General features: G+C 43.3%; 2 protein-coding genes across 3 annotated transcripts in view; one reads left to right on the plus strand and one right to left on the minus strand.

The window, feature by feature from the left end:
- Nucleotides 1-5957, plus strand: part of Tarbp1 (TAR (HIV-1) RNA binding protein 1) — a 54194-nt gene extending 48237 nt beyond the window's left edge. The window contains exons 25-30 of one of the 2 annotated variants that reach the window (XM_051201346.1): nucleotides 858-939; nucleotides 2688-2859; nucleotides 4304-4495; nucleotides 4654-4778; nucleotides 5074-5210; nucleotides 5520-5957. In XM_051201346.1, coding sequence (XP_051057303.1) covers nucleotides 858-939; nucleotides 2688-2859; nucleotides 4304-4495; nucleotides 4654-4778; nucleotides 5074-5210; nucleotides 5520-5688 — 877 coding nt within the window. In that variant the 3' untranslated portion in view covers nucleotides 5689-5957. Of the gene's footprint in view, nucleotides 1-857; nucleotides 940-1112; nucleotides 1208-2687; nucleotides 2860-4303; nucleotides 4496-4653; nucleotides 4779-5073; nucleotides 5211-5519 lie in introns of those variants that run through there. The other variant, XM_051201347.1, reaches the window with a different exon arrangement.
- Nucleotides 5958-7563: 1606 nt separating this feature from the next.
- Nucleotides 7564-9577, minus strand: LOC127234416 (cytochrome c oxidase assembly factor 6 homolog). The gene is made up of 2 exons (XM_051201340.1): nucleotides 9395-9577; nucleotides 7564-7891 (listed from the first exon to the last, which is right to left on the minus strand). The coding sequence occupies exons 1-2, from the start codon at nucleotides 9536-9538 to the stop codon at nucleotides 7796-7798; spliced, it is 240 nt and encodes a 79-aa protein (XP_051057297.1). The 5' UTR covers nucleotides 9539-9577; the 3' UTR covers nucleotides 7564-7795.
- Nucleotides 9578-25192: the final 15615 nt, after the last annotated feature.

The following is a 25192-nucleotide window of genomic DNA, read 5'->3' on the forward strand; positions in this document are numbered from 1 at the left end:
GAAGAGTTCAAGATCGTCCTCAGATACATAATGAGTTCAAGGCTACCCTCATAAACCTGAGACTCTGCCTCACAAAACAAAACAAAGTTGAGAACCTTTCTAAGTTGCAGCTTAAAAGGCATACTGGGTGGTGACACACTCCTTTAGTCCCAGCACTCGTGAGGCAGAGGCAGGTGGATCTCTGTGAGCCCAAGGCCAGCCTGGTCTATATATCGAGTTCCAGAACAGCCAGAGCTACATAGAAAAACCAGGTCTTGAAAGCAAACAAACAAAAACACACTGAGTATTGGGGACAGAGCTCAGAGGTAAGTGTTTTCACCTAGCATACATTGAAGCCCTGGGGTTAATCCTTCGTAGCCCATGTTAGTGACTGTTCTGTTGCTCTGATAAACACCATGACCAAAAATAACTTATAAAAAGGAAGAGTTTGTCTTGGCTTTCAGTTGCAGGGGGTTAAATGTTCATCATGCTGGGGAGGCATGACAGCAAGCAGCAGGCATGGCAGCAGGAGCAGGAATCTGTGCCATCACATCAGCAAGCAGACAGACTTGAAGAGGGTGAGGTCGTGAACTCTCAAAGCCTGCCCCAGTGACATAATTCCTCCAGCCAGGCCACACCTCCTACCCTCCTCCAAAGAGCACCACCAACTGGGGATCAAGTGTTCAAATACAGGAGCCTATGGGGGACATTCTCATTCACACCACAACTTACAACTTCAGAGACGGACAGAGACGGAACTAGAACATACACACCCATGTTGAAGACTAGGCGTATGAACTTAGGATGGCATTCTGACTTGCCCTCACCAGAGCTGTTCACCTCTGAGCCCTGCCTCACTTCCTCTCCCTCCCCCTCAGGAATGCCAGGAAGAACTGGCAGCGCATCCAGGACCATTTCTTCTTCTCTACGTTCCACCCCCTGAAGGACTACTGCCTGGAGGTAAGCGAGAGTGCAGTGTGCAGGCTCCCTGCTGTCTGCCTGCCCCAGCTGTTGAAGGATTGTGATGAGGCTCATCTTCTGTCCCCGTGACCCTGTAAAGTTCTGTGATGTGCTTGCCCACTCCTCAGCAATGACAACTGGCTAGTCATTCTTACTTTCTATTTCTCTGGCAGTGTCTGGCTTGTAAACCTTGGAAGGGAATATTTAACTCTAAACAGAAATCAGAACAGATTTCTAAAAGGAAGTGAGTGAGAGAACGTTTGTGCAGGTGAGACTTTCTTGTCCTGAAGCCCATGATCAATGCAAGAACAAAAAAAGATCTCTTGTTAATGGCAATTAATCTTTTTAGATTCTGGGTGATGAAAGTATGTGGCAAATGGTACTCCACTTTGCTGATAGTAACAGAGTACTTCTGTAATTTTAAGAACTGTAAACATACTTACTACAGTTAATATAAATGACTTCAGTTTGTAAATTCTTAAAATTTGCATGGAGTGTAAAGGGATTCTTAAAGCCCTTTCAACTCCAGCAATAATACTGTACTATTTATCTAGCTCTGAAGTGAAAACATCTGGCCTGGGTGATTTTTTTCCTCTGGGGAATCTATATTAGGAGCCAAGCTACTATGCAACCAGTTCTTTCATGGTTTGCTTAAAGCTGTCCTTGAAGAAATACTATGTATTTTGAGATGTGTTACACACCACATGAATGTTATTCTTGCCTAGATAAAACATACTAGGGTTTTTCCCATATCATTCCACCGTGTCTGTGTTCCTTGACTCCCAGAGCCCTTTGTCAATGCTTTCTGGATGGCTCTCTAGAACCCCATCCACCTTTTCCCAGGCTGCCCCCAAACTGGGTCCTTTCTCCTTTCCCTCCCCCTGCCAGCTGTTGCCTGACTCATCATCAACAATAGCAGGCAGAGTGGTGTGGTTGGTCTGTGTGCAGCAGCGAGTTAGAGCTCTGAGTGGACTGTGGGGCAGAGAGCTTGTGCTCTACCAGACTCTGTCACTGAGCCTTTGTGTGTGCGGCTGGGCTCAGGGGTCATCTAATAAATGCTACTCTCCATCTTGACATCAGTTTAAACCTGCACAAATATGGCTAGCCGGAAGCAAGCCCTATTTGCCTTAAATCTGCCCACAAAGACATGTGTATTGCCTGTCCTTTCACTTTTAAGTTGCCTGTTACTTGGGGTTTTCTCTCTCACAGGCCTTTCCACCATTGAGTGTTCTTCAAGGCAACAACAGAAAGGTGGCCTTGGCCTCGTAGGCACCAGTTTTCCACCTTCTTACACACTCAGGAACTGAAGCCGGGAAAGCCTTCACTGCTAATCCCAGATCACACAGGGAGTTACACTGTCGAGCCAGGATTTGGGTTCTGGATGTCTGTAATGGAACCGAGTGTGGGAAGGCTAGTGTCTGGTGGCCAGGGAACTGCCTTTAGGCAGCATACATTCTCTTGAGTGACAATGCCCTCTGAAGCATGGTGTTTTCTTTTAAGAAAGGGCCCATTGGTCAGGTGGAGTTAGAAGAGCTGGAGGAGAGGTCCTGCTGCTCTCTGGGGTCCTTAAGTGAATCCCTGGATGTCCTAGTGTAAAGTGAAGCATGCCTAGAGAGGTGCTGTAGGCTCTGAGAGCCTGCAGTGGAGGGTGGCTTAGGAGAAACACCAGCAATAATAAAAACCTGGTCTTGGTTTTTCCTTTATTTTCTAAGGAAAATGTTTCTTAGATTTTATGATTCTCTTTTCAGACCATATTTTACACCCTTCCACGACTCTCGGGTATCACTGAAGAGGAGTGGATCGCCCTGGATAAATTTTCCAGCTTCATAGACATCCCTTCCAATGAAGGATCCCAGTGGTACTTGTCTGGAACTGCACTTGGTGAGCTGAGTCCAGGAGACTGGTCCCAGCAGGACCGAGGTAAGGGTGCTTCATCTTAACCCTGGTTCATTGGTGAGGGCTCCTGACAGTTCTAGAATGGGAGAATGGGTCTTAATAATGTATCTGTCTTAATGATGTTTCATTGACCCGGGTCTCAGCCTCTGCTTAGAGAAAGCAGGAACATTTAAGTGCCAATCAGGCTTCCCCGATGAACCTGTGGCTCACCTTAGCAGGAATGTGGTAGCCTCATTCTAATGGCTCCTCTCAGCTTGCCCCCCCCCCCCCGCCCCCAGCTTTCCCTTACTGCACCTACCACTGTGAGTGCTTCCCCTAAGCCAGAGTTAGTAAAGTCTGGCTTTCCCCTCACCACACCTGCCCCTTCTATAAGTTTTCTCTCCTGTTGTTTTCTGATTTTCTTCCCAACTCTCTGATGGCTCATTGAACATAGGTACTTGCTGCCAAACCTGAACACCTGAGTTCGATTCATGTGATAGGAAACAATTCCCATGTGTTGTCCTTTGACTTCCATATGACACCATGACCTGAGTGCTCCCACACTTCCTAATGAATGTGAACTTTTAAACTAGACTCTAGTCTCACCCTGTGGTTTTTGTGTGTGTTTTGTTGTTTTGTTTTGTTTTTCAAGACAGGGTTTCTCTGTGGCTTTGGAGGCTGTCCTGGAACTAGCTCTTGTAGACCAGGCTGGTCTAGAACTCACAGAGATCCACCTGCCTCTGCCTCCAGAGTGCTGGGATTAAAGGCGTGCACCACCACCACCACCTAGCTATGTTTTGTTTGTTTGTTTGTTTGTTTGTTTTGAGAAAGGGTTTCTCTGTGTAACAGCTCTGATTGTCCTGGAACTCATTCTGTAGAGCAGGCTGGCCTCAAACTCAGAGATCCACCTGACTTTACCTCCCGAGTGCTGGGATTAAAGGAATGTGCCACCATCCCCAACTACATCCTGTGATTTTGAGTGTCTGGGTAGAGTTCTGGGAAAGGTGGAGATGGTTCAGTGTGAACAGATCATCTTAAATCTACTCATCCATTCAATGAGGATCACTGCTGGCACCCAATGTGCTAGACATACCCAGGGTCCCTGCCCTCCCACAGCTACGTTCCTAACAGCAGACAGCAGTGTGGCACATAGGTGTATCAGACAGTGGCAGGCAGCCAACACCTAGGAAATACAGCCTAGTAGAGAGTACCAAGGGCTGAGAGACCTTTGTGAGGACTTGATGTTAAGCACAGACTGCTGATTCCATCCTTAGCACCCACATGAGGTGTCTTACAACTACCCGTAACTCCAGCTCCAGAGTATTCAGCGCCCTCTTCTGGTCTTCATGTGCATACATACATACACTCGGGCCACATGCACACATTAACAACAACAAAAAGAATATTTTAAAAAGTTCATCTAAAGATACACGTACATAGAAGATTGACCCAGGCTAATTTACATACAGGAACTATTATTTCTTCTCAGGTTATACCTTGGGCGAAGCAGAGAGCCAATCAGAGTGGGCTGATGTCCAGAAAAAGATTATCCCATGGGGACACAAGGCTCTGGAGTCAGACCTGGAGCTTATGTTTCAGGACCGGGCTGCCAAGCTTGGAAAGTCCATTAGTAGACTGATTGTTGTGGCCTCGCTCATCGACAAGCCAACCAACTTAGGAGGTAAAATCATCTTCCAGGTAGTTCACTTAAAACCTTTTTACCAACCCTATGTGGCTGTGTGTTGCACAACCCTCTTGGTAAGCTCAGAGGAAAGGCTGGAATGCCATGAACTCATGACCCTGCTGGAGACACTCTTACTAACAAGCCGTCCTGTGCAGGGCTATGCCGGACCTGTGAGGTGTTCGGAGCTGCAGTACTTGTCGTTGGCAGTCTTCAGTGTGTCAGTGACAGACAGTTCCAGCACCTTAGTGTCTCTGCAGAGCAGTGGCTTCCTCTGGTAGAGGTGGGTGTAAAGTCTTGGCATGCTGTGTTTGTGCCAGCTTCTCAGTCCAATCCTTTAATGCTGAGTTCCATGGGGTCTTATCTGTGTAGCAGGGCCCTCAGTTGAACACTTTACCTCTCTGTATTCGGTCACCACTCAGCAATCTATGCTGTGGAGGGAATTCTGATGTCGTTTAGTGTTCTGTCTTCCCTTTAAAGTCCTTTTGACAAGTGTGTTCAACTTTAATGCTTCGTCCACTTTCTCCCTTCACAATGGAATGATTTCCTATTCTGCTCTTTCTAAAACTGCCACCAAGGTGAGACCAGCCCAGCTGACAGATTATCTGCAGCAGAAGAAGGCAGAAGGCTACACTGTCATTGGTGTGGAGCAGACAGCGCAAAGCTCAGACCTGGCCCAGTACCGCTTCCCTGAGAAGTCGCTGCTTCTGTTGGGGTGAGTCGATTCCCTGGTCCTGTCTGTTTTCTAGGCTGTTTAAGTCTTACCTAGGTTCCTGTCACACAACTTCCTGTCAATTTATAGCATTTATGGGAACCCCTTCGTTTTCCCTTCATCTCACCTGGCTGGGATGTTTATTGGTAAACATGGAATTGGCCTGTCTTTGTAATGCCCTTCTTTACTTCCTGGAACAGGGGTTGACTTATTCTGTTTGTCTCCTATAGTAACATTCAGGACTTCTAAAAGAATAGTAGTAAAAGATATTACAGAAAAGCTAACATGTCTCAATGCATTTTTCGTCTGCAGAAATGAGCGGGAAGGAATCCCCGCCAACCTGATCCAGCAACTGGACGTGTGTGTGGAGATTCCTCAGCAGGGCATCATCCGCTCGCTGAACGTGCATGTGAGCGGGGCTCTGCTGATCTGGGAGTATACCAGACAGCAGCTACTCGGGTGTTCGGGGCTGGCATCCTGAAGGCCGAGCCTTCCCTGCCATCTCTCATGGTGCTAATGGTGGTGTCTGTATCTCCAACCTTGCACCTCAATGCCAAAACCTTTTCATGTGCCTTAAAGACAATATATCACTGTATATTGTCCCCTTTTAGCTAAATCAGATTACCTTTTTAAATATTTTAAACAACTATGAAATTTTTAAAATGAATTTTTAAAATGTTCTTCCTAGAAACCAGTGTTGTCAGGGTGGCTGTGCTAACAGTGTGGAAGGATTAAAGTTGTTACTTATGAGCACCTATGCCCTCCTGTTATAAAATGTGGCAAGATGTGAATCAGCTCTCCCAGTGAAGCTCTTTATCCTCAGATCCCAGGCTCTACTTCCAAAGCTACGAACTCAGCCATCATGTTCACATTAGGCATAAATGGAATTTGTCCTATACAGTTGTGTTTGCGACGGTGGTTAGAAATGTCTCTGAGGACTAAAATCATGATCCAGTGCTATTGGACCAGCCCTATAAATCCTTACTGAAACCAAGAATGAAACCCATGATGCTTTATGTTTAGATAACTGCATTATTTGATGATAATCATTATTACCGCCCAGCAAGGAACCCTTTGAGTAATACTCAATTTTTAGAGTCCTTTGCCCATTCATTTTCTTTTGTAGATCTTTTGGGATTTTGATTTGCAACACGGTTTCAATCATAGAACACTACATCTCTGTAGCATGAGTTTTCTGGCCCGTCAGGGTCCCACCACGCTTGAGCCCCAAATAAACACATGGATGCTACATTAATTATGAAACTGTTGGCCGATGACTGAAACCAGAGCTGAAGAAACATACCCTGACCCCAAGAACCAATTCACTAGCCCTGAAACCAGAGCCAAAAGGTTAAAAGGGCCAGTAAAAGAAACACATGTTGGCCCTGACCAACTCAGCACAAAAACAAACCAACCCCTGAAAATGAAATCCAGCCAGTCTCTGAGCTTGTCTGAATTCAGGAATTGAAATCCGACCAATTCCCACCCTAATGATCTTCACCCAGGATAAACTCCACCCCTAAGAAGCAGTATCTGTATATACCCTGTGCTTGTTCAGTTGGCAGCTGCCTTTTCCCACCCTGACAGAACCCTCCTGCATTCTTCCCTCCCAATAAATCTCTTGAATGAGGTGAGATCTTTCCCCAGAGCTGAGCAGAGCAGAGAAGAAACAACTTTCCCAGAAGATGGAGTGGAGCAGAACTTTAACACATTTTGTTTGGGGAACCTTCTTCTAGGGGGAAGAGTTATTGGGGAAACCTTTCCCTGGAGCAGGGTTGTACATAGCCACACTTCCAGTGACGGATGTTCCTTGGCTCCTGGCTGCCAAGATTCCTTTGCATCCAAGCTGTAATGCCTACACTATCTAGTCACATAACATGCCTACTTTTTAAACAGGATTGTTTTTCTTATTAAGAACCATGAGGTATTTTGTTTTGTTTTGTTTTTTCTTGATACTGGATACAAGCTCTTTAAGAGATATTTGATTTGCAAGTATTGGCTCTAAGTTTGTGAATTACAGTTCACTTTTGGGGGTCCATCCTTCAGCTTTTTCTTAATCATCTTGGAATAGGCCCAGTTTCCCTTCCCAATCTAGATATTTAGTTCTTCTTTGTCTTACTGAACTAGGTAACAACCCAGGCACTATCTAATCATTGAGGACATTTGAACAGACAACTTTTTATTATATCTCTTTGATTACTTAAGGCATCTTCCAATTTTAATGTGTAGTTTCTATATTAAAATGCTAATCTAACAGCCAGAAACACATTAATAACCTGTCTTAGTTTTTATTTAAATCTAGTTGCAACTAGATTTACTTATTTGGCTTCTATTGGGGGGGGTGGAAGACAAAATGTTTTTTTTATTAAAAGCTATATTTATTTTTTCTTAAGATAGATCCCTCACTAAATTAAAGCAGCACACTTAATACCATTCAGTCCTTTACAGTTTGGATGACGAGATCTTCTGCTTGACCTGTTTAGTAATTGCTGTTCACAAAGAACACGTGTTGATGTATAATTGCGGGTCAAAGCATTTCTGAAAGTTCAGAAGAGTAATCTCCACTTGTGTGAAAGTCCAGGAAGAGCCTAGGAATTTTCAGTGGACTGTGAAGGCTGGAATTCTCCTGCTTCAAATTTTTCCTTGAATTTTAAGTAGTCTCTTCTTTTGTCAAAATATTTTATCTATTGAGATAAAAAGGACTGAAGTTAGAGCAAGTCATGAAGTCTGGCAAGCTTAAGCACAGATTTAAATGTAACACACTACTTGGGATCAACTGTATCTATGCAGAATCATGACTTGTGTTCTGGACCCCTGAGTCTATCTCCTCATGCCTACTAGCAAGTAATGTCCTGGGAACCTACACAGTTTAAAGAAACAGTCTATGCACACAGGAGCCCACTCAGCAGCTCTAGGATGGGTCAGGAATCTTAAGTTTTATAGACAATGGCTGGTTATAGGTTCGGTACACCGTATCATTTTTCAGCCCTGTTATTTTTGTCAAATCTGTCTTACCTAGAAACACATACATCTTGGGAGACAGATACATACCTAAATATTATGAAAGACTTGGCTTTATTTTCATTCATACCATCCTCCTTCACGAGGCATTTGTCTTATCTTGATATGGTAATATTCTAGGAGCATAAACCAAATCCAAGGGAAATGTTCATGTGTCAGCCCTGACACTGTCCCAGTCCCTTCCACCAACCAGAGGCTAAGAATGTCATCCTACAGCACCTAAGGCCCATGGCAGAGGGTTCCCTGCTTTGCTGTAACAAGCTTACCTGATATTTCCACCCATGCCTTTGAAAACTGTTTACTCAGTTACTTTGTTCTGTTCCTAATGAAACTTCTGCCACATGGTATCTTGAGAAACTTCTGTGTCCCTGAGCCAGTCACTCATGTTTGACCATCTCTTACCCTCTGATGGGAAAGCAGTGGGGTTTGTTTGTTTGTTTTTTTTTTTTTTTTTTGGCATTGAAAACCACCTGTCCAGAACTCAGCACCTCTTGGGAGTGTTTCTCCTCGTGAAGCTGCTCTGTAAATACACCTGTCAACCAGAGCCCTGGTTCTCTTGGCCCTGTACTGTAAAGCACAAGCAAGCCTTCATCTTTCTCAAGGAACTGCAGTACAGCAGAGCAAACACAGACTTAAGGACCCAAGTTCGAATTCCCTCTCCACTACAGTGACTGATTCATCTTAGATGACTGTCTCCTCTCTGATGCATGGCTCTCTGCATAAAACTGAATGCAAGACTGATAAAAAAAAAAAAAAAAAAAAAAAAGTCCTAGCAAATAAAACCAAGTGTCCCCCTCAGAACACATTCCCATTGATGCACTACCCTCCACCACGTGTCTCTGGACAAGCCTCTCAGACTGCACTTTATAGAAGTTGGCAGAGACTGGGACAAAGTAGAGAAAAAAAGAACGGATACTAAAGGAGCCCTACTGCTGAATTATAACGAAGTTTGAATGAAGGGGCTGTGAGAGAATGGCCATGGACTCCTGCAGAACTCATCACAACACTGTCCCTTCTCCGGAATCTGGCAGAGCACTGTCATTTTCTACAGTAATACAACTAACTGGTGATTTCCAACGAGTGACCTCTTCCGTGACCTTGTCCCTGAAAACCTACCCCGAGGTGAGGGTGAGTGCAGGGACGTGTGGTAGCCCCGCAGGACTTACCCACTGCTGTGGGCAGCTGGCCTCGAACGAGCTCCTCAGCTGCCGGCACCGAGCCGCGTCCTCCGCGTTGTCGTCTAGACACTGCCAGTACAGGTCGCGCGCGCCCCAGCACACCTGTCTTTCCTTCATGGACAGGGCTGCCATTCCTGCAGGGAGCGACGTGACATGCGATCACACGACTAGCCTACAACCTGGGGCCCCGGCCCTGAGGGCCCGAGACTTCCGGCCCCGCGCGGCCTCCCCAGGATCAGCAAGCGAGGGAGAGCGCGGCCCGGAGTCCAGTTCCTGCTGCGGAGCCGCCCAGCGAGTCCACCGACAACGCAAGGAAACTCTCACCGAGAGACAGAGAGCCCGCCGCAGGTTGACCCTTCCAGGCCGCCGTTCGCAACGCGGGAGGGCGGGACTTCCGGCGTGTCGTTTCCCGTGGTGGGTGATTGCCGGTTGGGCGGAAACTAGTGGCTGATTGTCCCCGCCCTCTGTCCCCGCAGTTTGCTTGTCAGGTAGTAAACCGTGTCAGGTGAGCTGTGGCGGCCTAGGATGACTGACGATGGCACCACGCCCCCTCCTCTGTGTGCAGGGAGGAGGCAGCTGCTAGCCTGAGAGCACAGGCTCCCGGGGAAGATGGAGCTGAGGTTGAGTATGCTTGGAGGCACCGTTACCTCCTAAGGGATGAAGAGACGTGCTTCGGACGTTTGGAGAGAAGTGTTTAAACTTGAGCTGGTGTCTTTAAGCAGAACGTTCAGGAGAACCAGTAGAGTCATGCATGAAGACCGGCCGGCCAGCTGGGCTCCAGCTCCTTGAAGAGCCACGTGCATTCTTGTGTAACAGGGACTTCACAGCCAGACCCAGGAGAGTCAACTGCACACCTCAACAGCTCCAGCTGACAGCTCTAACCACGGTCAGCATGCACAGGTTTTCAGGGTGACAGTGTGATTCTAAGCACCGCCAAAATATGGGACATGTACCCCAGTGGTCTAAGGACTTTATTATAAAAGGGGTGAATTTACCTTATCAATGTCAGTTTATAAAGAGATACAGCATTATGTAAATATGATGGCTGCAAAAAATATGAAAGAGCCTTAGGTGAGTTCATTTTAAATGGAAATATATTTTAAAGATTTACTTGTTTTGTCTATATGGCTGCGAGTATAAATGTGTACCACATAAGTGCATCCAAAAAAAAAAAAAAAGCAAGCATTAATAAAATGGGAAACAAAAGCAGTGATGTCCACAGCCAGCCTTTTGCACCCCTTCCCAACTCCGTGATCATAACAAATCACTGGTATCTTGAAATCGACCATGATGTAACACTCACACTGTGGAAAACAGCAAACCAGAATTTTGCTTTTGTCAGGTCTGGAGCCAATTCACTAACGCACAACTGTATGGCATTTCAGTAATGATATCTAGCTCTGTAGATGAGAAGAAAGTTAAAGGATCTTATAAACAGTTGAGTACAAGTAAAGTTTAGAAAAGTGTACATGTTTCTAGAGAAATGAGTAATGGTGCTAGTAGGTGATTCAAATACACACACACACACACAATCACACAATCTTTCTACAGACAAGTTCCAGATGGTTTTGACAGGAGGTTCCTCTTGACTTTTACTAATTCAATTATGCCTGTACTCTTGCAACTGTAAATTGTACTGATTATAAAAATTTCCCAATCTCTGAAATACCAAACTCTTTGGAACTCATTGGTGTGTGTGTGTGTGTGTGTGTGTGTGTGTAAGAGAGGGGGGAAGAGAGGAGCTAAAATAGCGTGAGACTTTATTTGTCACTTATGTAACTAAGAGGTTTTGCTGTAGAAGGGTGCCATCTGAGTCTTTGTTGAGGGTGTTATACATTATATATTGTATGTTTTTCAGTATCTTTCCAATTCAAAAAATATTTCAAATTCTGTGGTGGACCTATATGAGAAAATGTAATTTGGGGGTTGTAAAGGGAAAAATTATTTATTATTTTGCATGTGTGGCTGTTTTGCCTGCATGTATGTCTGTGTACTGCATGTATGTAGTGTCTTTGGAAGACAGTGTCAGATCTCCTGGGATTGGAATTACAGACAGTTGTGAGCTGCCCCATGCTTGCTGGATATTGAACCCTGAACCTCTGGAAGAGAAGCCATTGCTTTCAGCAGCTGAGACACATTGCTGCAGCCTTGAAAATACATATTTTAGGGACAAATTCATCTACCCCAAACCAAACAATGTCATAAAATGGATAGAAAAGACAAGTCACAATGCAAAACTTTCCATACTCATCTATGATCTATTCATTATACCAAACCATGAGAAATAGAAAACTTTTTTTAAAGGAGGTAGAAGACTTAAACAGATGCAGCACTGATAAGAAAATGCAAATGACAAATATATGCAAATACTGGCATCCTCATTGATAACCACAGCTGGGAACTGAAGATCACAATGCAGTGCCATTAGGCACCTGCCAGACCAGAGACCACTTTTAAGAGTCTGACAGTAATGGACTTGAATTCAATACCCAGAATTCACAAAAGAAAAGGAAAAAAAAGGGGGGGGGCAAGGATAGTGGTAGGAATTTGTCTTTAATTGCAGCTCTGAAGAGGTGGAGACATGGAAACCTGAGGCTTGCTGGCCAGCCGTCATAGCCTGAGTTATGAGTCACAGACTAATAAGAAGCCCCATTCCAACAAACATAAACCAAGGAAAAATAAAAACCATAGTATCTGAGGAAAGATTTTTCCTTTGGCATCCCTGTGCACATACCTGCATGTAAACACCAGTGCTTGTGCAGGTGCACATACACACACACACACACACACACACACACACACACACACACACCATAGTAACAAGTTTTTAACAAGGATAATCTGTATGTTTGTGATCCAATATAATGATCTTTTGAAGAAGTGTTGCCGTCTAGTAAACAAAAAGACAGTACTTATTGCAACTTGGCTATTTCAGAATCGGTTGCTCTTGATATTATTTGAACTAACTAAAACCACCATCCAACCCAGACTTGTGTCAATAATCAAATGGACAAATTATAACTGTGCTGTGAAATATGGTATAGTAATAAAAAAGGAAAACTGTGCTACAATAACAGGTAGATCACAACATCTGGTTAAAAAAAGCAAGCCAAAGAATGGATATGGTGTGGTCATTCTAATTTTGAGAGTTCTTCTTTTGTTTTTGTTTAGTTTTTATTTTGTTTTGTTTAAGGCAGGGTCTCACTATGTAACTCAGGCTGTCCTGGAACTCACTATGTAGACTCTGCTGTCCTTGAACCCACAGAGATCCACCTGCCTCTGCCTCCCTAGTACTGGGTAGTTTTGGGAGTTCTTGAACGCTCTTCAAACTACAGTATTAAGGATAAGTACGTAAGTGTAAAACTATTAAAAGCAGCAAAGATTATCACAGCTCTTTATAGGGAAAGGAAAGATTTGATCAGGAAGAGCATCCCAAGACTCTGGGTGGGAAGCCAGTGGGTTCTGCTTCTGGACCTGGACATTTGCTGTTTAAGCATTCTTTAAACCATGTACATATCTTTTTGTTTTTGTTTTTTTTTACACTTTTGCATGGATTGTGTGCCCAGTTATTAATAGAGCAATTGTTCCAAGAGAGGTCATCATTGGTGGAATTCATTTACAGAAAAGAATAATGGTCATCATATAGAACATGATTACTAAATTTTAATGTTTACCATCTCATACGTTCTTTCTGGCTATGGTAGTTTGAATGAAATTGGCTCCCGTAATCGCATAGGGAGTGGCAACTACTAGGAGGTGTGACTCTGTCGGAGTGGGTATGGCCTTGTTGGAGGAAGTGTGTCACTGTGGGGGCGGGCTTTGAAGTTTCCTAAGCTCAGGATACCACCCAGTGTCGCAGTTGACTTCCTGTGCCTGCAAGATGTAGGGCCCTCAGCTGTTCCATCACCATGTCTGTCTTCACGCTACCATGCTCCCCGCCCACATGATCATGGAGCTGAACCTTTTGAAACTGTAAGCAAACCACCCCAATGAAATGTTTTCTTTATAAGAGGTGCCATGGTCATGGTGTCTCTTCACAGCAATAAAAACCCTAAGACACTGGCCAAAAGTCAGCATTGTCTAGTGCTAAATACGACTTTTGCAGCCACAGAGTTCCTCCTTGTCTGTGATAGGACTATGGCTATGACAGAGAGGAGATGTAATGCAAAAGAGGTGAGCGTACTGCAGTTGGGTTCCCTATCTTTTCCCCAGGAGAATCTTGGTTAACCAGCAGAGCAAAACAACCACCAGAGAGGGATCTAGAGATGCAAGTGGATGATAACAAAGTCCATGTTCACAATATAAAGATCTGAGTGCCACAAATTGGCATCAGGTGTGCAGTGTGGCCATAAAGGGTGTCATCTCCCATTCTGAGTTTGAAATGGGGAGCTGGTGAAGAGACTTTGGGGGAATGGGTTAAAGACGGGCTTTGCTGGCTGTTCTAGCCACAAGAAACTGTGGGAGTCACCTGGTCTGAACTGAGTGGATCCCCACACCTCTGGTGGGCAGGGCAGGGCAGACTCAGTTGAGCTGAAAACAAGGATATTGTTATGTCACCACCCACAGACTTTTATTTATACTCTGTTTTTCAAAGTGATTATCAAAGACACCCACTCAGGAACATAAGTGGGGCAGATTCCTTTGACTTCAGTGTTGCTACACACCCTCTGGATGTGGTGTCCATCTGTCCTGGTGTTCCCTTGATAACTGAGATGTACTGCAGGGTTCTCTCTCATCCCCTCCCCTACCTTCCTCCTACTCTTTCTCTCCCCCCCCCCCCTTTTATTTTTCTTGCTGAGTTGATCTACCCTCACAACTTCAGATACTGTTTCTGTCAGGCGAGGCAAGACAAGGTTTGGGCTTCAAAATAAATGTTCCTTTTCAGGTTCCTATTGGACAGCTCCATTGATTTGTTTGGAATGTTAGAGCTTTGTCCATCCATCTCATGCCTTTCATCTTGTTATTTATCCCCGTTATTAAACCATCCATTGACTATCACTAGCCATTCCTATTATTTGTGCATATCTAGCATCTGTTGCCTCTGTTTTTACATTTGTACTTGTGTGTCTAGCCAGCTATTAATTATGCATGTATGTATATTTTATTATGTGTATATTTTTATTCATTCATTCATCCAGCCATATGAATCGCTTGCATTGTATTATTTACTCATACCCCACAAAGGTTGGTGGTGGCAGCTCTTTAATTATCTATTGATTACCGAAAGCACTGATTACAGCATACCACTTGATTGTTTTCCTGATTTTCATATTTATTTCTAACAGTTGTTGAGGGGTTTGGGTATGGTGTGAATGTGACCCTCTAGGATTCATGTGTTGAATGGTCTGTCTCTAGTATGGTGATGTTAGGAAGTGGTGAGGTCTGGTGGAATTCTGTAGAGAATTAAGGAAGCCATGCATGAGTGAAGTCTTGAGTCTATGTGTGCTGTTGACATGGGCATCGTCATGTCAAAGACCACAGACCCATGGAGGCATGGCAAAGCGTTCCGTCCTGATCTGTGTGCAGGTGTTGACAGTGTATGCAAGGTGTTGACAGTGTATGCAGAAAATGGCCACCACCATCCTACGCCACCTCCTCACCCCCACCCAGATACTTACAGCTTAAATATTGATCCTCCTTGATCCAGCTGTGTGCTTTGCCTCCTGGTTGATCTGCATGTGATAACCAAGTCTCTCTGTAAGCCACTATAATAAATACACTGAGCTTTCACCATCTGAGAACCCAGTTCAGCATTGAGTGTTTGGATGTCTGTGTATGCAGCTGTCTGCCATTTCTTCATTCCCTGGCTGCCCCAGTCAGGGCCAAGCCCCTGGAGCCATGATGGATACAACAGAATGCCATCTTGTCCTTTAGTATATTGTCCTTGGACACAGTGACATACATACCATCAGGGCAGTTAATACACTGTCCTCATAAGAGATTAAAGTGGCTCTCATGAGTCCCTGGTCCATTCTCTTGAGTGGACTATTTTAACAGAGCAAGACTGACCCCTCCCTGTCTCTGGCATCATCTCTCACCATGTGATGTCTCCCTCTCCCATATGCTCTTTCCATACTATCCTCCATGGTGCAATACAGACAGCTCCCATACTGTTCAGACTTTCAGTCTCCAACAAGGTCAGCCAAATAATCCCCTTTCTTTACAAATTATACAGTCTGGGGTATTTTGTTACAACAACGGAAAATAGGTGAAGTTAAAGCTGCTCACAGCTGGCTTGTTATGTTTCAATAGTGTAGCTTCCTTCCTCATTCATATTCCTAGACTTGAATTTCACTAACTGAGCAGCTATTGAGATTCACTCATCCACTTTCTTTCTGCAACATTTCCTTGCTGCTTCTCTTTTCTCAGTTCTCTGAGGGTCCTTGACCTGTGTGTGTGTGTGTGTGTGTGTGTGTGTGTGTGTGTGTGTGTGTGTTCTGACAGGGACTTGTGTACAGCCTACATGGGCCTGTGTAGCAGGTTGTCCTTGAACTTCTGATTCCTTTGTCTTTACTTTCCAAGTGTGGGGATCACAGGTACAAGCACTTGCACATTCAGCCAGGGGCTCCATTTTTCATGGTGCTCATAACCTATTTCATTATCACTGACTGGGAAATATTTGGAATTAGGCCAGCATCTAGCCAGGTTCTAGTAGGTTTTGGCAGGAACTCAAACTAGAGTTCATGTTGCTCACAGTTTGGATTTAGAAGTCACACTGAGACATAGTGCATCCTGTCTTCTATTTTGACAAATGGATGCTCATAGGGTAACATTTAAAAGCATATGTAGAGGTATCAGTGTTTAATGACTAAAAATTGCTAAATATCAAAGTCATGTGAGTTAAAGATGCCTTAGTTAAATCAGTATTGCCTTTTCTGAGAGTCTTGTCACTGCTCACCAATATTTAATAATAAGATAATTTATCTAGAAATATATGCTTCCTCTTCAAAACATGGTTTTCTTCATTTTAGAAAAATTGTTATATGGCTAAAAGAAAGTTTCACACAAATCTAAAGTAATAATAAAATATATGTGTTTAAAGTCCTCACAACTTATACATTCAGAAAAATATGAATTGAAGTGAGTATAAACTAAAACAAAATCAAGTTCTGTACATATTTTTACAGTATAATGATAAAAGACTCAAACCACTAAAATCTAAAAATGCAAAGTGGGACAATAATCAGTTAATGAAATAAAATGTGATAATTTTATGTATGCATTTATGAAAATTACCTACTAGATACTTTTATTAAAAACGTAATATGTACAAGTTAAGTGTATCGAATTCATGTGACTTCCCTTGCTGTGAACTGCTACTGAGTCTCACTTGTGTCAGATCTAGACCTTCATACCACTTTGAAAAATGTTAGGATGTGTTCAGTGTTGCAGTGTCCCTCCTTCCAAGGCACCTGTTGTGGATATCACAATACCACATACCTGCAGAATCCTGTCCCCTATCCCACACCTGCTCTGCTTCACCTGCCATCTTAAACTGATACAGCTCCTTCCAGGTTAAGCTGTTTGCATAGCAAACACTCTAGGGTTTAGACCCAGGGCACAAGCCCTGGCTGGGCATGTCTCATGGCCCCAGCTCTGATCAGAACAACTTTTTCAGGAGGAAGTCTACACCCCCAGCACTGGTCTCATCATGTTCTAGAGCACCAAATTTGTCTGGAGCCATGCAGGGTATAGTGCCAGTCTTGCCCACACCCATCTAGTGGAACTTTCCCCTGTAGTTTTTATTTCCTTAGCTTCTTTTCTACCCTCAGTAATCCTTCAGCATTCCTGACCTTTCAATTTTCAGGACCTGAGGTAGGAGAGAAAATAATTACTTAAGCTGTCATGTTAAGCTAATCTCTTTCCAAAACACCATAGTGATGCTGTCAGGAAACACAGCTGCCAAGCACCAGTGCTGCTGGCGGTAAGCAGGTGAACCGGTGACCAAAAGTAACATCAACCCTCTGCAGACTCAGGCTGCCCATTCTGCCCCTTCCCTCATGGTCTCCCCATCATGGATCTGTGCTTGCCACCCTGTCCAGTATCCAGCATGATATTTCTTCCTACTGTAAATAAAATGAGCTCACTCCCTTTTGGTTCATCTGTCTCTTTTCTAGCCACAAAACAGACAGTTAATTTGAGCTTCTTCATCTCTTCAGGTCTGAGCATGTGTGACAATTACTTGGTTCCAGAATGAGGGTGCTCAATGACAATTAGAACCCTACAATGAATCTCCTTCCTGCCAGCCTACATTAGAGCAATCATTTTAGCATTTTGTCACCATATAAAATAGCAGTGGTATCATGGCTAGGAGCTAGAGCACTGTCTTCTTTGGGTGGTGAACCCCATGTTCAGGTAAGCTCTGGGTGTTCATTGTATTTGTGATTATTCTATTTATAGTCAACCACAAACCCAAGATTAGTTATTCATTACATTTTATTTTTCTTATTTTTTTTGGACAGAAAGAATTTCAAATATGTACTTATTTGTTCTATAAATGCTTCAAGAAGCTGAATAAAATTGAAACAGTCCCTGCCTTATATTTAAATGGCCAACCAAAGACCAATCAAGTTTCCAAGACCTCCAACACAGGCAACAAAGACAGTTCAGTCAGATAGACTTGGGAGACAGGTGACTATTTTATGAAAAACTATATAGCATTTGGATTGAGCCTTAGAAGGTGAACAGAGTTTTCAGAACAGGTGGGAGACAAGTTAAAGGACTCTGTCTCATCCCAGTCAGAATGACCTACTCAGAAAGAAAGCATGCTGGTGAGGATGCAGGCTGTATCCTCTGTATACTGCTGGAGCCACTGTGGGAGTCGAAAGGATAAAACATGGAGCTCCAATATCACCAGATATACCACTTCTTGGGATTTACCCCAGGACTCCAAGTCAACCTACCACAGAGATCTTGCATATCATGTGCACTAAGTATGAACCAACCCAGGTGTCCAACAGTGGAAGAATGGATATGGACAATGTGTACACACAACAGAATTATTTTCACCCATAGAGAAGGAGGTTACACTGTTTGCAGGTGAATCGATGAAACTGGAGATGGTCCCCTGGAGTGAATCGCATTAGTCTCAGAAAGACCCATTCTACATAGTCTTTCATTTGTGTACTTAGACTTAATAGATGCATAAAATCACATGTACTGGTGGATGGCATGCAAGTAGATGTGGAACAGATTTTCAGATTCCCTCAACCAAAAGACTGTCATCAGGTGGAACCAGAGACCTATAACTACCATTTTCCTGCTATTCTGTAACCCACTTACTTGATCTTCCCACTAATGGCTTTGAAAAGTGTCTTGATTTATGGTTTTCTTCCCTTCTTCCTTCCTTTTTTAAAGATTTATTTATATATTTTACATATATATGAATGTTCTATCTGCATGTATGACTTAATGCTAGAAGAGGGCATTACATCCTACTATAGATGGTAGCGAGCCACCATGTGGTTGCTTGGAATTGAACTTGGGACCTCTGGAAGAGAGCAGCCAGTGCTCTTAACTGCTGAGTCATTTCTCCAGCCCTGATTTATGGCTTTCTTTACTCTGTTATGATAAAAACTTCCTGAAACTGTTAACACATTGGAACATGGAATTTAGGGTAAACTGAATTTGTCTTCCTGGGCCAGAATAAAGTATCTTAACCCCTTTGAGCTGTGTTTTTGCACTGACACAGACAAATGCAACTTTTTTAGTGTACTTACTGCTGTTGATAAGGACTTAGAAAATTTATAAGGTCAGAGATTTATTTTTGCCTTAATTTACTGAGGGTAAAAATGAAAAGTTTTGAATGTGGCATAGGGGAATAATGAGGCAGTTTCAATGTGGCTAAGAAGTGTATTTTTTTTCTTTTGTCTAAGTAGACCTTAATGTTCTGAACAATTTAAAATAATCATCTAACTGTGCCAGCGTGAGCCCTTGGTCGCCTAGGCAATAGAACAGGTTTCCATGGAAACACATGGGTCTGTATCAAGGAAATACCTTGATTTTAACAGTAGGAATGAGCCTCATCTAAGGAGTATCTAAACTCACTGCTAGCTGCTCAGTCACCCCTAGTCATGGAGCTCATATCTGAGAGTGACATATATTTCCTAATTATATTTAAATTTTATTGTGCAGTGATCAAAAGGGCAGAACCCTTTTATGTAGGGTCCCACATATTAGTACCTACATCTTCTCCCAAGGCCCTGGATTCTCTGCATTGGCATCCTCCAGTGTCTTACCTGAGACACAGGAGCAAGGAGATATGTGCCTCATGCAGGCCTTATGGTCCCAGGGCTGAAGAGTGGGGTGAAAAAAAAGCAGAATGAGACAGACAGACTTTCATGGAATCCCACTTGGTACCACTGAGGCAACAAGTCAATATCCCAGGTCCAGATTCTTTAGCGAACTCACATTTTAATTCATTCCAAACCCACCGACAATGTGCATGTCTGGTGCTGTCCACGGTGCTGAATCTTAGATTTTTATTGGGGAAAGCAACACCAGCCCCATCCCACAACTAATAAGTTCACAATAGTTAAACCACATGATACTAATTTAAGGAGAATAATGTAGGATGGAGTTGTGGAGGGCAATGGAGAATGATATTTGGTAGGTGTGAGAAATTTTTATGATGAGTCACAAAGAAGCCAAGACAACAGGAATTTTAGGAGCAGTGTCTTCTGTGTGGAGGGACAGCCCAGCCTGCGTTAGTGGCATGTGAATGATGGAGGATTGCACAGTGTTCTGATAGGGGTGAAGGATTCAGCATCACACTGTGGATGGAATTCCATCATCTTCCCTGACCATATCCCCAGCCCAAAGCCTCACCCAGGGTTCTACCTACCTTCCTTGATACCCACAGGTATCAGTTAATGTAACCTTCCTCTTCTACTGTGTAATAAAGTCCCTTTCAAGTCTGGAAAACACCCAGGGAGTCTAGCAGTCTGGATAGGTCAGCAGGTCGATTCACACCTCAGAGTTCCCCAAATTAACTTCAGAAGGGTGGAGTGCTAGGTGAGACCATTTGTTTTCTTCCTCAGCAGCCTGCAGAGCTGTTGTGTAACGGTTTCCTCAGAGATTGAAACATTTTGTGCCACAGGAAAGCTCTGTAAGCAGCAAGGCAAACAACTCTAAATAGCGTCAGGACGTTCCTGGAACTGACTAGATTCACTAAGTCCCTCCCTGCCAGTAAACAACAAAATCTGAGAACCATCTCAGAAGAGTACAGCCAACCTGCTTGGGAGACTCTCAGACAAGCAAAGCTACAAAGGTAAGTCAGATCAGCCGAGCTGCTCAAAAGAGGTTTAGACCAACTGGAACTCCTGGAAAGGACACCCCCCAACCCACTGAACTGCCTGCAGGCTGTGCAGTGCAGTCCAGGTTCCCAGCTTTGCAAAGGTGTCAACTAAACTGGAGTGGGCTTTAGTGATACAGCTGTCTTTGAGTCATTTCTGTTCCTGTAAGTAAGCCCTCGCCCATATTCCTATAAGTAACCCCAATAAAACTCATTGGTTCACCAAGTTGGACTTTGGTGGTATCTGTACTTTCATCTGTTGTGGGTTCTTATCTGGCGTGAGTAAGTGTGTGTTTCATCTCCCCAGGGAAAGTTTTGTCATACAATGGTAGCAACTCTAGCACCATAAAAGCTAGACAGACCCCAGGAAGGAAGTTTCCTGGTTGGCTTGAGTTGGTTTACTTATGTCCTACAGCCAAAGTGTGTGATATCTCCAGAGATATGATCTTACCATGCAGTTATGGTGGGAAACCAAGGGCTGTGGTAATAGCCTGTGTTCTTTTAGGTTACTCAGACCTCCCTGACCAGTAATACATACTTTGTACTGTGATTTTTTTTATTTAATAATCCATATCTTCTCAGAGTTACAATGTCCACCAATGCAGGGTGATCCTGGTATGGGGGATTGGGGTAAAGAGGGGGAAGTTAACTCAAAGGAAAGGGGTATGAGACACTTTTTATATTATCTCACAACCAAAATAAAATAAGAATATATCAGTGAAGGGCTGGAGAGACGGCCCAGCAGTTAAGAATGCTTGCTGTTCTTATAGAAGACCTGATTGCAGTTCCCAGCACTCATATAGTGGTTCATAACCATCTGTAACACATGGACAGTAGGGATGCAGGTGCTACACACATATACATACACACAGGCAAAGCACACATATAATAAATCAATCTCAAAAAGAAGTGAAAAGACAGAAGAGGGGATACTGAGGGTGAACGCGTTAAGCGGGGGTGGGTGCAGGGGATGAAGGAGGGAAGGAGTAGGGGATGGGCTACCAAAACTAAGGATGTATGAAAAAAACTATGGAAACCTAATAATTAGTAGATTAATTTAAAAATGCACCTTAAAAATCACTCAGAAGGCCTCTTTCCCATGACAATCCCATCTCCTGCTTTGAAGACACAGAGGGAGGCCAGTGACCTTAGGTTCCTGGGTTTGCAATGCTTTTGGTTTCCTAGTAACCCTCTCACTAGAGCAGCTTTCTCCCCTGTGTTTCCACCCCATCCTCCTGCCCTGCATCCCCTATGGTGGGAACTGGGAGGATTCCTTGCCCACTGGGAATCCTTCACTCCTCTCTTCTCCTTCTCATAGTTTCTGAAAGAGTAGAAAGCCAGAGCTGCTTACCAATTAGTAATTTCCTGACTTGTTGCAGATGAAGGATGACAACCCTGGGTTCCTTTAATGGAAGCAACCTGGTCAGACATCTGTTTTCCCCATTTGTGGGAACATTCTGAGAGTCAATCTACCATGCTTTGTGTCTTGGCTCTGCTGTGCCCCATTGTGGTGACTTGAAGTAATAGATTAATTTCTCTGGAACCTGTCTTTACAGCCAGAAAAAAGTTAGTATCCTTCAAGATTGCTGTATGGACCAATGAGGTCAGCTAAGGGGAAATGTGCTTTATAAACTAAAAGAACACTACAAGGTATCCACAGAGTCTGAGCAGACCATGAGCATCCCTCATCTGCATCTTCCATAGTGTTGTTACAACATCATATTTTTTACTAACAATGTATATTGCCCAGGTATTAGACATTTTTGTTAGTTCACTCCTTTAGAAAAAGTCCTAGATTGAGTTCTCACCAATTCTCAGGCCTAGAAACATAAAGAACACTGAAGACCAGGTCATGTGATCATTTCTAAAATGGTATTGGGTCATACAATTAGACCTCCTACTTATGCAGGCAGTTAGGACCTGGCTTAGTAAACAATAATTGCTGGAATGCGAGCTTAATTCCCTGAAGTTTAGTTGATCTGTTTGTTTCGTTCTCACTCTGAAACAGGCTTCTTGTCCTATGTTCCCCAACAGGAACATCTTTAGGAAAGATTCACACAGTATCAGTATCTCAAACCAGGATTTAAGGAGACCAATATGGACACAGAGTTTTTTCTGCCCATCCACTTCACATCTGTACCAAAGGCTATAGCACACCGAAGGATGTCTCTTTTTCCATTTCACCAGCATGCCTCTATCTCCTACAAGGGTGCATTCTTTGCCATATGCCTTCTCTTCTCCATCCTCCTCCTCTTTTAAAAAAATGTCTGTGTTAAGAGAGAAGCACCCATGCTGGGCTCAGAAATGCTGTGCTGGCTGACTTGACTTTCAAGAAACTAAATTTTCTGACAATGTGTTTGCTAACTTTAAAGCTTTGGGCTGGAAGATAGATTTATATTTTCTAAGATAGGGAAGTTTCAGGGATGAGAAATTAGAAGGAAACTGAGAGCATCTTGGCACATATCAGTGTGACAAGCTTCTCATGGATGCTAGGTCATTCAATAACATGGCTTAAGAATTTAAGAAAGGTAAAAGTTCGAGATATGCCCCTGAGGATATCCACTCCACCAAAATGGCCTGTAAAATGAAATGTCTAGGGGCTTCATGTGTGGTTCAGTTGGTAGAATGCTTGCCTAGTATGCATAAAGTCCCAGGTTCAATTCCTTCCATAAACCAGGTAAGATAACAGACACCTGTAATTCTAGCATTCAGGAGATGGAGATGGGAGATTCAGGTCTTCAGGATTCTCCTCTGCTACAAATCATTTGAGGCTAGCTTGGGCTATCTGAGAGTCTGCCATTTGTAAAATACTCTACATATCCTTTTTCCATAACAATCTCAACTATCCAAGGTAAATGACTATGAGAACAAGCCTAATTGCCTGCATTCCTTCTTTCTGGGGCTGATGAGTTGGTAGTCATTTAGTCTTGTGTAGCAAGCTTTTTCTTGGCCCCCAGCTCACAAATAATGGTATGGAAACTGATTATTCATGATTAAAGCTTGGTCTTTAGCTTAGGCTTGTCTCAACTAGTTCTTATGACTTAAATTAACCCATTTATATTAATCAGCATTCTGCCATGTGGCATTACCTCTCTACCATCTTGTACCTCCTGTTACTTTCTGCATCTGGCCGGTGACTCTGCCCTTCTTCTTCCCAGAGCTCTCTGCCCAGAAGTCCTGCCTATACCTTCTGCCTAGCTATTGGCCATTCATCTTTTCATTGTATTAATGTACAGCAGTCAGTACATTTTCACAGAGTGCACAAATATCCCACAATATTTCCTCCTTTTTTGTCTAAATTAAAAGTGGAAGTTTTAACATTGGGCACCAAATGTAGCAAGCTTTTTTATAAGTCTATCTTTGGACTACCAGCCCACAAATAATGACCTGAAGATTTATTATTAACTATGAAAACTTGGCCTTAGCTTAGGCTTTTTCCCAACTAGGTCTTATAACTTAATTAACCCATATTTTTAAAATCTATGTTCTGGCATATGGTTCAGTTACCTCTTCTTGGTATGACACATATGACTTGCTTCAACCCTGCTGGTGAAATTGAGTGCCTAGATTCCTCTCTCTTTGCCTAGAAGTGCTACATATTCTCTCCTGCCTAACTATTGGCCATTTAGCTCTTTATTAAACCAAACAGACAGCACCTTTGGCAGAAATTTATTTTTACAGTATAAGCAAGTATTCCATAGCAGTCTAGCTCTGGTTCAGAGAATTGATGGGTTAGACTGGCTTGATGCATAGCTCTTTCCTGATACCAATCTTAATGTCAAGAAGGGCTTTCTAGAAGTTGTCTCAAAAGAGTGGTTCTATTGGTATCTTCCCAAAGGACTAAGTTAGCAAGCATGGTTTGAGCCCACAGCAATGCTAGGTATTTGTTTTGGGGGTAGGAAACCAAGAACAAGAAAGAAATTAGCCAGGAAGGTGGTTTAGTGGTACAGTCTCACTGCTCTATCTGTCCATTATCTCTCAACTTTCATCCCTCTTCATAATCATCTGTCTGTTGACTATGTCAATCATCTAACAATCATTCATTACCATCTACCTATCTATTATTCATCCATTAAATCAATCTGTTGCTAAACATCCTGTCTCTCCAGGTTCCTGCCTTGTGATTGTTTCTGAGTTGTAAGCTAAAATAGCCATTTCCTCTTCAAGTTACTTTTGGTTGTGGTGTTTAAGTACAGCAGTAGAAACACCATCAGTGCCAATGCCCACTTCAATGTTACCTCCCTCCCCAGGTGAGAGGTCATGACCCAACATTGTGTTAGCTTGAAAATCACTCACAGACTATGTCTTAGTAAGGTGCTTGTCATGTCTGTGAAAGGGAGATGAGCTGCTGCAGATATCATGGCCTGAGAAGAGGCTAGATTCTAATACTATATTCTTACCAGTATGTGAAGATTCCTACAAGATCGGAGCTTGCCAGCCAGTCTAATCAAGTGAGGCCCAGGCCAGTGAAAGACCATGTTTCAAGTAAATAT

The sequence above is a fragment of the Phodopus roborovskii genome, unplaced genomic scaffold (assembly GCF_943737965.1).
Source record: "Phodopus roborovskii unplaced genomic scaffold, PHOROB, whole genome shotgun sequence".
NCBI classification, from domain to species: Eukaryota; Metazoa; Chordata; class Mammalia; order Rodentia; family Cricetidae; genus Phodopus; species Phodopus roborovskii.